Below are 16,923 nucleotides of genomic sequence, written 5' to 3'. Positions count from 1 at the left end.
AGAGAGGAGAACGCATGGTACTTATGTTGCCGCATTAATTCTAAATATAACGAGACCTGGTTAGGGGACGATGCGCTATGTAGAATTAGTCCCTTAATAATGAACGCTCTGCGGTCATTAAACATTCACAAACATCCCCTGGAGGATACGCGACCGTAATACAGAACCTGAAAATTCCATTTACCAATAGACCCATACTTCGTCCCCTACCCTCGGTCTCTGGTCCTTTGGAGACATCTCAATGTTCAGAAGTCCTCTGCCATCGAAATTCATCCTGTTTGTCAAATCTGTCGGACAGAGGTGGGAACATGGAATCCTTAACTAGTAGCTTTTCAAATTATTTAATGATTTTAATCATTCTCGATGGAATTCCAAGAGAAACTGTGATTCTATGTCTTTTTACGATATTTAATATCTACCTTCGAATACTTGCCCTGATAAATACAGGATATTCAATTTATCTGAAAGGAACTATCGGAGCAATGAATTATACGTAACGTATTTCGAATTAATATGGCGAGATGTGCCATGTACATGTGGACAGTGGTGAATTGTAATCTCAATGATATCGTTTCGATCGATATTGAAGATAAACGTTGGAAAGTTCAAACGTTTGAACGTCATCCGGCGAAAGGAGTAATAAATTATTATCCCTAGTTAATTAATCCGTATAAGATTATAGGTTAATTAAGCCGCGCCAAATGAAAGATAAATCTGCCAAAGCTTCCATAAACCAATAATTGTGTTCTTAATTGACTTTCGAGTTCACAGAGCCTCGTTTATTCAAAGAAATCAAGTGTAAACAAAAAGATAAAAAATGCAAACAATATGTAACTATAAAATTAAAACCGATCATCAAACAAAATAATTTCGTTATTATTGAAGATAAATCACGAATTACAAAATAGCAACAGTGAAACTCCTCCCTCTATAAATTTAATATATCACGTACATGTGATTATGTTATCTTGTACGAAGCCTTCTAAAATTTCATTAGGACTGTGGCAAGATCCGATTATCATGATTATATTGGTTTCAAATTTAAGGACAAGGCTGAAAATATAAGTTACGAGATATTTGGTATAAATACGTATTTCACAGAGACCATCAAAATATTTAAACAGTCTATCGTCCATTATATATGTTTCAACGGAATTATTTTTAACGCTTATACGCTTTTAATATAGCTGTTCATTCCGCATTCTAATTTTTTACTAGCTGTATGTTTACAGTAAATTCCTGTAACTTTTATATATTAGATTTTCCGAAAAGTATCTTTCTTTTACAGACCAGTCTTTTACAACGATGCGTCTTTATACAAACATGAAACCTAATCTGTCGAACGTTGCGATCTTTATTTCGATGGAACAAAATGGATCGTACGTAATTAGATAAAATAATATAAAACGGAAAATATTGTTTATCCATCGTTTCCTAAAAAAACGAAAGAAACTTTCCGGACAACCTAATATATCTACGTATACCTTCAAATTGGTTTCAAATTTTACCAATGTAATCACGCCAACCCGCGTCTCGTTACATGCTAATGCAATTTCAGAATTTTTCATATAACCCACACAATATATATACGTTTTCTATAGTAAAATACTTTCATGAATCACTGTAATCTCGCACGACATTTATCACGAAAAATATCATGAAACTTTCAAAGTCTCATTCATTCGATACTTTCTTTTCATCTTTTTAACATATCCCAACCTTTTCGTTCAGCGATTTGGATCAATAATCCTGGAGAAGGGTAGACGAACGCGGAAATCCATGACAGCGGGTAACTGCTTGAAAATTTTACCTTATTGACAAAACGTGTTTGGCGGGTCGATTGACGAGTTCGCTGCAAAGACCTCTGCGACGTGAAAAACGGTTTGGTATGTATCGACAGTTTGTAATACACAGCGTCAAACCGCGTATTGAAAAGCGGACCATAAAGAAATCGATGAAACTTCAATATCACCAAGATTCTAAACTTAATCTTTGACTTTCGTCTAAGGTTGATATTTTCCATTAAAAATAGATATATTGATATGGAATTTATTAAGCTTTCTAAGCATGAATTTCTTCTCGAATCGTGTTTCAGCTTACACAAACTTGGTTTATGTATAATTTAATTTAAATTAAGTTCTAAACTTTATATTAATTTAAAATACTTTGAATATAGTTCGTTGTTACAATAGCTTTTTCCGAGATATTTTTGGAGACGTTCGAAAAATGGAAGACCAATCTTTATTCTTTTCTCCTTTCGTACGCGTGTCGAGAATATAAAATAGCAACTTCTTCTGCGAAAAGAACACCACAATATTCATTTAATGAGTTTTCGTCATCGAATTCAATTTATTTCTACAAGGGATAAATAGATTAGACTCAACTAGTTTGTCTTTTATTTCAAGCGATAAACAAGAAGATAATGGTTCAGCCATTGTTTACATACAGAGTTTTCACAGTGTAAAAAACAATTGACAAATTGTTTACATCTTTAATTACGACAAATCCTATATTTTTTCTACGTCGATGTAACAAATCGACATCATTTCCACCTCAAAAATACTAAACCTCCCTGCTCTAATAGCCTACCATGAAAAGAGAATCGTAGAAGCTGCATCGCGTGAAAAATGAAACCGAAAGAATCAATTAAACGACAAACACCAAAAGGAAGTAAACCGAAAGTATCGATTAAAGGGTAAAGTAAAGTTCTCATGCGATGGATAGATATATTTTTCATCGAAGAATGCACGCCGCTTTTACTTCCTATTTAATGAGCCAAACAGTTGAACGCACAGAAATTGATGGAACTCTACCTTCGACTCTAATTCCCTCATAAATCGAGTACCTATAGATTAATCGAGAACGTGATAAACGATGTAAGTGCCACAAGGGAAATTTTCCAATAGAAACGAAAAAAATTTTTTCTGTTAATTCCACTATGTATAGGTGCCATTTATCACTCGAACGTTATTGACTTTCAACGTTCATCGCTTTTATGGATTCGCAAAACATATACGCTCAAATGGTATACCCACATGTATAAAGAAAATGTGAGTGAGTTAAATTTATTTATTCGTGTATTATTCATTCGTCGTATACTTAATGATATACTCATCTATGCTTAGGCTATAATATTCCTATATGACTATAGTACGATATAGTTACAATGTAATACTTGTCAAAGTTGAAGTAAATTATTCTGTCAATGAGTCAATGAATAAATAAATATTCATATCGCTACGTTTACCGACTTTGAACGGCTGATATTTCTTTAAAGCACACATTTCGACATTCGTGAGAATGCATGTTGGAATAACGATGGTTTTTTTTTAATGTAATGTACATCGCAATATACGTTAAATTAAGCAAATATACACTAGTATAGTGTACGTTGACTAAGCCGTGTATTGTAAAGACACATCGGCATATATACATGAAATTTCTATGAAAATCCTTTCCTCAAAAGGAGTCGTCTTCTTTTTATTTTCCTGGCGCTCCAGTCATTTACTGCTCGTTCAAACTTAGTAACAAGAATTCCACTTAACAGCAGCAAAATTTTCAAAAAACATGAGAACTAAAATTCAGATCGACGACGATTTTATCCTCGCAACGAGCAACCACTGTTTCGAGGAAGGGTGACGTTTTTACGTATCATCAAGAACAAACAGCAACTATCGAACAACTTTTGCACGCGTAGAGATGAATCCGGAGCATTAATTAAACGCCAAAATATCCTTTACGATTCGTTCTGCCTCTTTAATTACAAGGGCAAACGTTTTTCCCTGGTAGAATGGCACTTTTGCTCGCGGAGGAGACGAGCGGAACGCAAGTATCGCATTCTCCTGCTAATTCCTGGCGTTCGTAATTCGATTGCGAATGTTCGTTATCCAAGAAGCGAGCCAGAAATAGCTCGATCGAGGGCGTGAAACTGCCACTGCATTTTCCTCTCTCTCTCTCTCTCTCTCTCTCTCTCTCTCTCTTTCTCTCTCAGCCAGCGAAAAATCTCGTTTCAATCACAGCCTCCTCTCTTCCCATTTCTTCGCGATCGATCGTTACTTGTCGCATAAATGAAAAAAATAAAAAAAAATGTCTTCAGGCTATTTGCCTGATCAAAATACGGGATAGGGGAACAGATTACGAATCGAAAATCGTCGAGTTAATATCTATTCCTGGACGCAGTCGAAATTCCATGACGGAATATTTTTGTGAACCGTAGGAGAAGAAAGGTTTTGAATCGCAGCCTTCAAAAGCTGTTTCCTACTCCTACGAAAGAAGAGAGACAAACTTTTTATCCGTACGTATTACAAGAAATTGTTACATTCCCCCCAAAAAAGGTGCTATTATTGTACATCTACCTATAAAAACTCGCTAAAGAAAGCATTAATACTGCTATTAAGTTCACTTTAAAATTGAGAAGGAGAAACAGGACTGGTAAAATATGTTGCAATAATTTCATTTATAATTTAATACTTTATACGATAAATAAAGTACACATTTACAACATATTATTTTCAGGCAATCAGGAAAGAATTCATGCAATTTAAAATTCAAAGTCAGCGTCAAATGTTCTCTCAAAGGATACCGTAAAACTTCTGAGCTGGTTCGTATATCTAAGATTTGAACGAAAAATCACGAATTGTTTGTTTCGATTGATTCGACTAATACTTTATACGATAAACAAAATTGCTAATATATTAACAATTTACAGAAGAGATTCAGGCAAATTAAAATTCAAAGTCAACATCAAATGCTTACTCAAAGGATACCGTAAAACTTCTGAGCTGGTTCGTATATCTAAGATTTGAACGAAAAATCACGAATTGTTTGTTTCGACTGGTTTGATAGTTCTGGCGTCAAACGCTCGTTTCTAAATGCGAGTTAAGTTTTGCAAGTTAACGAGTTTCTAATGGGCCAATAAGAAATCGACGGGTCTCAGTGTAATCAAATCACAGGCAATCGTATCGTAATCAGTCTCTGCCCCTAGATCGTGTTTCCAAAGATACAGATTAAGTTTTGCCAAGACTTCTCTTCTTCCGCGGAACTTTACCGTTTCGTCAATTTTGATTCAAACGAGGCGGTGTGAAGTTTTGAAAGTTGAAGAACCCAACCTCACTGAAAAAGTCCTCTGACGTACTTCGATCTAGTTTGGTTCTTTAACTTATCGAGTACCAATGTCGGGTTAACATTTTGTTTGCAAGCTTTTTTAATCAACGCGTATTATTAAATTTTTTTTTAACCTTTCTTCTCTTACTTCGATACGTACTACAGTTATATGAAATTTGAGAAAATTCAAGTTACGACGTTATGGTAAACATTATTCTTTGTTAAATCATGAAAATTTTCATTGTACGTTTAACAATTATAAATTATCTACGATGAGTCTCGCAATTATAAAATTTTCGATTCTTGTACGTTGTCTTACATATTTTTATATGTTGCTGTGATAAAGAACGTTCAATCCTTTTCTTCTCCAAAAATAGATTATATTCACCAAAAAAAAGAGGGTAAAAACTAATTAATTTCTGTTTCGTAATTTATTATAGAAACCAGTAATATAACCGAATATTTTATTATACAAAAAATGAATTTAATAAAATAAAGTTATAGCAGTGACTTTCATAAATTTGACTGTCCAATTTTGCACGTCCCTAATCAAATTCTATCATATCTCATACTTTACATCTAAAGTATAAACGTATAAAAATTAAAAATTACGTATAAAAATAAAAAATTTTAATTTTAATATTAGTTTTAAGATCCACTGTATTAACATATACAATACAATGTATAACGTTGATAAAGGCCAATATATAAGTAAATCAATATTTTCTACAAGATATTATTTTTTACTACACTATTGACACTGTAATTAATTATATTTCAAAATAAAAATTATAGTCGTAACGTTCTTATTTCTAAAAAAAAAAAAAAAAAATTTACGGGAAAGCTCTTTTTATCCGAAAAGTGGAAGCTGTGCCAAACTCTAGAGAGATTGTCTACTTTTTATAGAATTTTATACTTATGTTAGAACCACGACTTGAGAAAAGAAAGAAGATATCGATGAGTATATTTTCTTTTCTTTTTTCTTCTTCACATCTTTCAGTACCGTTTTGTATACGCAAGCTTTATGCATTATTTCACTACCGTTTAGTCCCTCAATGGGTGTCGTTATCGTCATTGATAAATTCGAACAGCGGAGAAACGCTTTCGATGAGCTTGTGGAGCAAACAATTTACGGACCGAAACGAATAAATATTTAGAGATCGAAATGATTTATGTTGTTTAACGGAGTTTAAACGTTCTCTTAACTCCTTCACCTCCGCCGATCTAACTTTGGACTGGTGAGAAGTGATTGTTGCGATTTCTGGTTTCATTTTTTAGTTTGATCTTCCTTTTCGTTTCTTCCATCGCGATACGGTGAAAAATTGTTCGAGTTCTGCTGAATAGGACTGAGAGAAAGAGAATTACGATCGAATAAAAACTTTCTGTCCAAGAAGACAGTAAAGGAAATGCACAATAACTGGCCTTTCTACCCTTTGAAAATTGTCATTAAGCGAAATTATGAGTCGATTCGCGTGCATTTTTCTTCTCTATGCTCGCTGCATTCGACGAATAATTTCAATAACTTCAAATAACTGTACCTTCTTTGTCATTAATATTTTTATTTTATTTGTATTTAAGTTTCCTATATATCTTCCTTTTTTTTTTTTTTTTTTGGTGAATTATACGTTAAAAAACAATTCTAACTTTAACGTCTTTTTTATCAAGATATGTTAACTCTTCGTAGGCAACCCGAGCCATTTACGCACACAAGCGAAATTTCAATCATAAATTTCATCGAAGCGAATTTTTATCTTTTATCCGTCTTTAATATCTGGCAGATATTTGTTTTGCATTAATATATTACCATACGAGTGAGTTCTTCGATAAATGACAAATATTTGCAAGTGGTGCTCCGAGAAAACAAAATTCCTTCGAATCAACAGGAATCATAAACAAAACTTACGCATTTCATAATGCTATTATCGTCTTTCGAAGCAAACAACAGTTTACGAATAAGTAGACAATAGCGGATTGTTGCGTGGAGAAGATTTCAAGAAATCTGTTCACGTAATCTAACAAAGAGAAACTTGTTCTTAGAGAAACGTACCCTTATTAGAACTGCTGTTATTACGTCGAAATAACAAGGTCTGACAGTGATTTTTCGCGACACTGCAAATAGGTCGTCTATTTACGTATTTAAATCGTCCGTAATGAAGGGGTTAGGCGATTTATAATTGGAAGTAAATGCACCAAGGCAACGACGTTCGATAAGAATAAAGCAATAATAATTAGCCAGCTACTTTACTTTCTTCTCGCACAGAATTCGTTTAAATTGCTAGAATCTTCGAATGTTCGTCGCTCGATAAATTTGATAATCGCTCTGTCACTTCGTTTAACTAAATTACCTGCTAATTTCTACGAAAATAAACGTCTGATATCGTGAAAGCGATTTATCGTGTTGAATTAAGAATAGAAAAAGACAAACAAGTTACGTGTATTATTAAGTAATTGCAAAAATTGAATTTTTCAGCCGTGTCTGATTTCTGATGGGATTTCTCACAGAACTTGTACGGTAATCTAGTGAAAAATCTCGTTATCCGACATCGTTTGGCTTCCACAAAGGACGAATTTCGAACCGAGAAGCTCGACGTTCTAGCAAGTCGCAGCAGCGACCACAATGAACCATATGGTTCAATTAAACACGTCGGAGTTCTAATCAACTTCTCTCTCTCTTGAATCGTTGACGTCTTAATCTTCCCGAAATAGAAAAGCCTGATCGAAGCTCGAAGCAACAAAAGACGTGGACATCGGGCCGTAAACGTACAGGCGGTAAAATTAAATTGCCTTCGATTAAACTGCTCGCGTAAACTGCGCGAGAGAAAAGACGGAATCGAGGAATTTTATACCGCAATTCTTTCTTTCTTTCCTCTTGCTTTTCGTCTTACGTAAATAAAAATAGCAGTTTCCAATGTTGTGCTGTAATAGGTATTAATTTTGACATGATTGCTAGGTTTAATAGAATTTAACGAGAATATATGGAGCAGAACTTTAAACACTTTAAATCCTCTGTCAGGTGTAGTGGATTGAAATTGCCCTTAAAAGTTCTTGCAATGTGTTTCTCTTTTTCCTAAGCTCTTCTCTATAAATAACGTAATGGTAGAGTATGTCCGGAAATGAAAGCTGATAGTTTATTTTATAAGTAATATATGGGTTTTCCCGGAGAATCGAGTTTAAAATAATGGCTTTGCCGTGGTAAAAGTTCCATAAAAGTAGAAAGATAACTAACGATTGTATAAAATAAAGCAAGGTATTACGTTACGTAATAAGTTCGTTCGCCTTTCGTTTTATTTTAAGGAATATTATAAAATTGTTATTCGCGTTGGTTATTCTAGCCAAACATATGACATATAATATAAATAAATAATGTTTTTGATTGTATCGTTTGATGATAAAGTTCGGATTTACAATATTTGAGATTATTGGAATATTTACTGCACGGTTAATATTGAAATATATCGTTGCAATGTTTTCCAATTTGTGAAATTTGGTACGACCAATATTTGATGAATAATCATTAGATAATTCAAAGAATTTATAATATAAATACACAAACTTCTCGATAAAAGAACAAATACTTTGAGGTAATGATCAATTACTTAAACCCATCATTTACAAAGAATAATAGAACTCATTACACAACTAAATACGTCACCGATCAATTACAGGGAACAGTTGTTTATGTAAACGATAGTAATATCGAAGATGTAAAAGCAATAGCATATTTGTTATAATAGATTCGTGTTTAGTATGCTCCGTCGGTTAACAATGTCGTTACTAACAATAAAAGATACTTCTATTCGGAACGTGTTACAATTAATCACACATTGAAGCAAACGTGCAGATTGCTACATCTCGTCGAAATCATGACGCAAGCATTTCTCATTTTCATCTCGAGTTCTGAAAGCTACAAAAACGAAATAATCATTCTGCGCGTTAAATGTTAGCGTTTCGATTCTTGCAATACCCGATGTAATCACCGTGTACTGACGGCGCAACAACAAGAACAGTTTGACAAACACATACAGCTAACAGAAGAGAGGCCGAATAAGAAAGAAAAGTGAAGCGTGAGGACGACAATGATAAAACTAAAAATACAGAGATACAGAAACATCGATGATACGGTATTCAAGTATACGGAACAAGGGACTTGTTACATTCACCAGACGTACCCACCCTCTTGGAGGTCGAGCCTCGGTGTCAGGCAGCAGAGCCGTGTACCTCGTCTGCGCCTCGGTAGGCAGAACGATATCGACGCTCTTCGACCGTATATTTTGCTGTGGAACGGTCAACGTATCGGCATCCTCGCCATGTCCATTCTTGTTATTGAAGCAGGAGTCCACGGATGCAGCGCGATCCCTTTTCAACTCCGGAACGGTCAAAAAGATATCTCTGACGACGAACTTGCATTTGCTCGAGCTAAGATCGTGGGTCGATTCTTCCTCGTCCTCGGTCGAGCTAACCACCGTCGGAAGCTCCAGAGGGTACGACGTTAGAGCTTCTTGTCGAGCAAGTTTCGGAGAGGAGATCGACCTCCTACGTTCCCTGCCCGGAAATAGACCGCCTCTGACCTCGCTGATATCGGACATTTCATCTTGTACCACCTTAGGAACGACCTCAGGGACCACTGTATCGGGTGGTACCGTCGTTTCGGACACCACATCGGTAACATCTGGCTCTTTCTCGGTGAACGTCGTTAACGTGACTCTAATTTCTGGACTAGCTTCGCTCTTATCCACTAATTCGGAGTCTTCGTCCTCCGAAGTGTCGTCTACTACATCTGCTTCGTCATCGAGATCTTCTCTCGACGAGGGATCATCCTCGTCTCTACTAAGATAAAGATTTTTATATTCTTCCACGCAGATACAGTGGTAGCATCCAGAGACCTGAATCGTCGGTGTCTCCGGACGTCGAACGCTGCCAAGAGATTGTTGACTGGAGGAAGATCCATAGCTCCGTTCAGCCACGTCGAAACTCTTGGACCTTTGGCCGCTGTGCAGTTGCGGCACCCTGAGCGTCGCGGATCGTCTTCCACGCGACGAATCTTGGGACCTCGCCGGTGAACACGAGGACGACGAGGAGGACGTGGTCCTGGTCGATCTGCCGTCCCTCGCATCGTCCTGTCGTTTAGCTTCCAATTGGATCTCGTCGAAGGAGGCCGACCTGACTTGCTTCGGTACTTCGAGACTCGACTGCGACTTCATTTCCGCTCCCGTCGGGGTGCGCGACCTCTTGAAGGTCGAACGCAGCCTCTGCATTCTCACTTGGCAGCTATCTGCTGAAACTTGACTCGTTCGCGGAGAACGACAGCTCGAATCTCGACGACCAACACGACGAACCTCGTTCTTTCGCCAGTTCTTCCTCCTCCTCTTCTTCCTCCGTCCCGGCGGCCGCGCTCGAACCCCGATCCTCTCGCTTCTGAACGATCGTCGTCTCGCTGGGAAGCTCGATGATCACCTCGTTACACCTCGGCGACGAGGAAGCTGCCTGGAGCTGCCCGCGACCGCACCCTTCCGCCACCTTCGACTTTGCTGCCGGTCTGCAGCCCATCATAAGTTACGTCGACGTCCGTGTTTAGCTCTTATGCCTCTGAGATCCTTCTTTACAGTTTTACGAATCTTGTGTGTACTTCTCCGAAGCTAACCGAAAGGCTGTTTTCTTCGCGTTGAATGTCTCGTATACACTAGTTTCAATGCTTTACTGTGATCGTTTAAAGGTGAAGAAAGTTTCAAGCTATTTCATCCTCCATCCATGCAAGATTGAAAGATGTAAGATCGACATGGTTGATTGTCTTGTGCTTACAAATCTCGAGTATCGCGGTCACCAGGTATATACACAACAATTGTTTTAAGAGAAACGATTGTCTGCCCAGTTTTTCTTTATCGTACACTGATTCAGTTTCCAAAACAATTTTTCATAGCAATCACTGGTCTGATCGTAGTAACGCTATCTTCTGAAAATGTTTCTTCAAAACGTTTGATCGTCTCTGGTAAATTATTTTTCACTTCACTATTCGCAGTGAATCTTCCCATCTTATTTGAGGAAAAAGAAGATGTCGATTACGTATGATGTATGTCCTGTTCGATACGAATTGTTTATAACGACTGACAATGAGTTATTTAAAGTCACTGTAACCTTGATTCGGCGAATAAATGCTCGATTAATTAACGTCCATGGTCTTGAAGAACTGCATATAGACGCAAGGTCTTTCACACGACCCCCCTTCGACGATTGATCTATTCGCTAAAATTACATTTCGGTGGAGAACGGGTCCGATGCCACGTGGAAACGACAACCGTCGATCCGGCGGCGCAGCATTTGCAATTTAAACTCCTTTCCTCGTCCGACGGGATTTCCTCATCACCGCTTCCAGCGATCATACCGTCTCAAATTAAACGCACCATCTCCGATGTGCGGCAAAATTAACTTTATTCAAGGTTGTTCCTCTTAGTAGTTCATCTTGCTGCTATCTCATCCCCATTCGAGTCGCTTAAACACGTGCAAACAACAACGTCTCCTTACTTTGCGAACGTAATTAACCAAATTTGCATAGTTTTCAACAATTTCTTACGGTTCTTAATTTTCTTCAAACGTTAGAGGGACAGGTAAAATGTCTGTATACGTTAACCGTATTAAAAATACTTTTGAAGTAATTTCCACGACAACGTGGTCAGAATCAAGTTACCTCCACAACTCCATTCATCCCAGTCACTCGTAGATCCTACCGTCTTAACTTATACCTCTCGACGCCAACAAAGTATCAATAACAATATCGTCGCTCAACGTTTAACACCGTGACGAATACAATTCTCGACACACCTTATAAATCCTTCAATGATGGACGTTTATCCTTCGCTAATCCAATATACCTGTCTTTGTGTATATTGTTCTCTTCCGTGTAACGCCTTGAATCATCGAACGAGTTAATCGTAGAGACACAGCCCCGAATCGAAGAGCGATATTACACCGATAATCAATCTTTAGCGATGCTCGACCCTTGGTAAATGAACGTTGGACGTCTCGTTACCATCGATCATCCCACAAACGCTCCATTTGCCGAAACATCATTGAAACTTCATCGCGTATTAAATGCGAATTAGCGTCTCAATATCACGACGTTTATTTCGATTAAACGCTTGGAACGTCAATGTCCATGCTGGGATTACTTTTTAATTGTTCTGTTACGCCAACGTTATACTCGGTTATTACGTTTATCCTCGATTACTTCGGTTAAACATCGAATCTTCGATCTTCTCTAGAGAGGTTTGACAGAGGAAGTGGACGAGTGATTCTCGGGTTGATGGACCGGCGACGAGCAGCACATTGGTCATCGACGCGTGAACCATAGTTGAAGGTCACGCGTCACCGTCCGGCAAGAACCGTCGACGACCTCGGCGAACCCCGATACACGTGAGGTCGTCAAACAGCTTCGCCGAACGAGCTTTTGCCTCACTTTCTCTCCGGTTGACCCTCTCCCACGCTTGTCGAGACTCTCTCCTCTCGAGTGACTAGCAGCATCGATCGGTAGGCTGGCTTTCCAGCCCTGTAACTTAATTTATCGGCGACGTTGCGGTGATATCGTGGATTGAAATCCCATATAACGGTATTGGGCCGCGTATACGAATTACTCCGGACTATGTCGATCCGAAGGACGCTAAGATATTGCCCTAAATTATCTCGGTTTCGCCAGGTTCCCCGATTTACCGGTTCGCCAACCTCCAGCCATCGTTACGATTCTCTTATATTTAATGCTCGCGTCGCTCGCTCCTCGACATCAAACCTGAGTATCGTCTCGAAAAACAATGTTTCTATTATTTTTCCTTTCCAGCTGAGAAAGTACAATACACACTATAAAGATCCGAACGATCGAGCAGTTAAAACCTTGCGAGATCTTGATTCAACGATCGAGAAGATCACCTTGTTGCGACTTGTCAAACGATAAATCTCGTGATCTACCTTTATCCAAGTATTTTCTCCTGGCAAAAACAAGCTCGAAACCCAAAACTGGCTCCATGTATCTCGACAGTCCTGTCTTTTCCAAACGACCCTCTCTCTCTCTCTCTGTCTGTCTGTCTCTATCTCTCTCGCCCTCTCTCTATAACTACTCGAACATCGCCGATGTAACAATTCTTTGAATCGGATGGAACACGATGTTGAATCAGCGCGGGCCGAGTGAAGAAGCGTGCACGCGGTCACGCTACGTACTCGCGACTGCAACGTGTTCTGTCTGGAAAAAAAGATCAAATTGATCCACGATCAGTTTGAATTCGTTCGTTCGGTCGGTCGGTAACGCGATCGGTTTTCGATAAAGGGGCGAGAAAAAGTGAAAATGCGTTCGCGGCGAGAAAAAGGAACGAAAGGAACGAGTTACGCGCAACGTGTCGCGAGACAGGATAGACTGATCAGACTAGTGACCAGGGCTCGGCAGTGGCGGATGCTACGAGAGGTAAAGTGGGGGTTAACACTGGGCTCTCGTCTCCGTCCAACCCTTGTGTTACCCTCTTGCTCGCACCCTCCTAGCCATCGTCGGTCAGACATGCGCCCTCCGACAGATTCCGTCTGTGCTCGTGTACACGAACACGCGAATGAGGAACGCCGATGGCACGAACGACGAATTGGAGATTGCGCTACGTGGCTGACTATCGGGGAAATGTGTGACGTAGGAAGGGCAGACACGTGTGAAGCCTCCTCTCTTCTATCTTCTCTGCTTTTACAGATATTTCCACGCTGTGCTCGTCGTCCGCGTCTTTTTAGGCTCTTTCCTCCCGTTTCTCTCCCGTTTTCTTCTTTTTCGTCGCGATACAACATGCTTGTGGACGGTGAATATTTGATCCGCTCGTTTCGCTCCCGGAACCAAGTACTCAGTCACAACAGGTTTTTAATCACCTTCCGCGAGCTTCCGCGGTAATCTGACGGGATTTGTATCACGGAAGGGTTGAGTAATTTAATGGAAGAGTCAAAGGTCTTTATCTTAATTTTGCTTTTATCGGACTATACGAACCACGTGGCTTTGTGTTGTTGAGTTGGATCGCAGGTTTAACAGGTTTAACGATCGACAACATTCGACATTAAAAATTAGGAAATCGAAGAGAAAAAATAAAAACGCACGGTACGTTAATGTCATGAAGTTTATTTTTACTGAAAGTTAACATGTATCTGATGAGAAAGTCGGCTTTTCACTGCTTACGCGTGTTCGCTTACCAGCTGTTCTTAGAATGTTTGTGTATTCTAGCTTAACAGGCTCTTTCCATTTTCAATGCTGTTATATTAAAATGCTTCCTTTTAATTGTAAAGCAACGTTATAATTTCCAAAATCAACAAAAATATACTTATCGTGTCTTTCCGAGACACGCTTTAACATTCGATAAAAAGTACGTAACATTAGAAGTATTTCTTACGCAATTACAATTTTATTATTTCTTCGTGATAAATTCTTAACTATTGAGATACATAATAGTTCGTTTTATTTTTTATTTTTAAAGCAAACATAATTTCCAAAGCTTACTTTGCAACAAATACCACACGCTTATATCGATATATTTTGTATCTTATATTCTATGACATCCTATTATGTCGTACGGCTTGATGGACAACGTGCTTCTTCTTTGAATTTCGATTATAAATGTATTAAACAACTATCTTCAATTTCTTATAACGTAGAATTCTTCGATCAAATGGAACATCTTGATTCCATAAATATAAAGTCCTCGGACTCAAGAAGGTTTCTTAATTTCTCCGATTCAACGTTCTGCCATTCGATATCTTGAAAGCTGTTTCTTCCATTTACGATTCATCGATCAAAATTTCTTGATCCTACGAATGTATCATTCTTCGATCGATCACACACAAGATTATAGCGTCATTCGCCGTACAAATGATCAGCAGAAAAGGACAAACCGATACAAGTCCAACTTTCCGAGACACGTGGTCGATTTATCAACCGTAACCTTCGACAGTTAAAAATTTACGGCCGAAACCAACTGTGGGTAGCGCATTTACGCATCACAAATTATTAACCAACGCTATTAAGCAACTTATGAAGGAACACTATCGAATTATAGTAAAATTGCATAAGTTCTTTTTTAATCGAAAAGATACGCTGCAACTGAATAAAAATATCTAATAAGACGAGTGATGTATTCAGCGAATATGAACATGTAGATAATAATGTGATAAAAGCTAAAAATTCCTAACACGGTGGATCTGTGATCTGTGTCGATCTGTGGAATCCGACTCGTATCCTGACTCAACGTCGAGTAACATTTTAAACGGTTTTCTAACAACAATCTTTATCGAGATTCCACAAATTGCTGATTTAATTAACTCATTAAGTACCAACTAATGCTTCATCGTAATGTTACGATTATTCGATTGTCCAAAAAGTGTCTTTCTTTCGCGAACGTGTTTTTTACAACAGTGCACCTTCATAGAAACGTGAAACCAAGTCTGTGAAATGTCGCGGTGTTTATCTCAACAGAACAAAATGGATCGTACGTTATTCGACAAAATAATATAAAACAAAAAACGTTGTGCGTCTACTATTTTCTCATAAAACGGAAGAATTTTTTCGGACAACCTAATACATCGATTCCTTCGTATTTTCTTTCATAGCCATAGCTGTTGGAAAATACTATTCGATGATATAATCTGCCTGAAAAACACCGCAAATGAAACGTTGCGTTAAGGCAACGTTGGTCCGTGATGGGTTAAAAGCACAGTTCTTCTCCGATAAAATTATACGTTTACAGCGACCGTGTAATATGACGAATATAGTGTCGAAGAAGAAGTGAAATGCATCGGACAAAAGATAAAGATAAAGCGTTCTTTTGGTTCATTGGAAAAAAGTAAACACAGACAAGGGTCGTTGTGTCGAGAAATTTATACAACTCCATCACCGATTAAACAGTGTTTCTTACAAGCACCACGAATAAGCATTAGGACAAAAGGAATAATCGGAATAAGAAGCGAAACATTTATTCAATGGACTTTTCCACGTTACGCCCCGCTTAACGTCGATAATACGAGATAAACGAGTTGAGAGTGGCAAAGCTGAGTCATGCTGAAACGGTTGAATATTGTTGTGACGAATTCGTCCTTTTTTCTATCGTTCGCGAGGAAAACAAAACGATTTACACCGACGATTTCAAAAATATCATAGCTGCCATTGTAATTTCACGTTCGTCACACCGTTATCATTATCTGCCAGGAAATTGAGTCCCCTTCGAGTGAAAACATTTTCAAATTATCCTTTAGCATGGAAAATATTAATTTTGTCGAGTGGAATTTTTATTCCACCGCTGATCGAGAAAAATAAGTACGAGGCACTTCTCATCGTTGGTCGAAGCGAAGCGCTGTTAAATAATAACCAATGTCGATTACTATTCGCTGCAGCATTTATGCCGGGTATTAGTCTCACCTTTTATTTGCTTGCATTATTCAAAGCGGAACATTGTAGCCACACGTCTATGCGGAATAATCGATACGACCGTCTATCGCCGAGAAATGATTTTTTATTGACTCGAACAAACGAGCCGACTTCGCTTCAAAATGAGTAACGCGTATTATTTTTCTGTCAATAAAAATTCTAAGTGGAAACAAAATTTCTATTTCACGCTATTACTCCACAGCAGGGTGTTTCTCTCCGCGAGAAATTAGTTTCTTCGAATGCTATTTATAGACAATCGATCGAAACCAAGAGTTTCAAATTCGTAGCTTGATTCGTGGATGACAATTTCATGAAAAGAAATATGAAAGAGCGCGCGTGAAGTTTTACGCCGCTATCGGTAAGAATCGATCTTGCACGGCACAGAATCTTTTGATTCT

The 16,923-nt window shown here is 38.2% G+C and overlaps 1 protein-coding gene across 1 annotated transcript in view; it reads right to left on the bottom strand.

Annotated features, from left to right (window-relative positions):
- The window catches only part of LOC100741807 (eye-specific diacylglycerol kinase), a 52,468-nt gene extending 38,955 nt beyond the window's left edge, over positions 1-13,513 (bottom strand). The window contains exon 1 of the mRNA XM_012391838.3: positions 9,277-13,513. Within this exon, the coding sequence (XP_012247261.1) occupies positions 9,277-10,358 (1,082 nt within the window). The 5' untranslated portion in view covers positions 10,359-13,513. The remainder of the gene's footprint in view (positions 1-9,276) is intronic.
- Between the last annotated feature and the right edge of the window lie 3,410 nt (positions 13,514-16,923).

This window comes from Bombus impatiens, unplaced genomic scaffold, assembly GCF_000188095.3.
Source record: "Bombus impatiens unplaced genomic scaffold, BIMP_2.2 scf_0049, whole genome shotgun sequence".
Classification (NCBI taxonomy): Eukaryota; Metazoa; Arthropoda; class Insecta; order Hymenoptera; family Apidae; genus Bombus; species Bombus impatiens.
The sequence above is the reverse complement of the archived record's forward strand: the minus strand, read 5'-3'. Positions and strand labels throughout refer to the sequence as shown.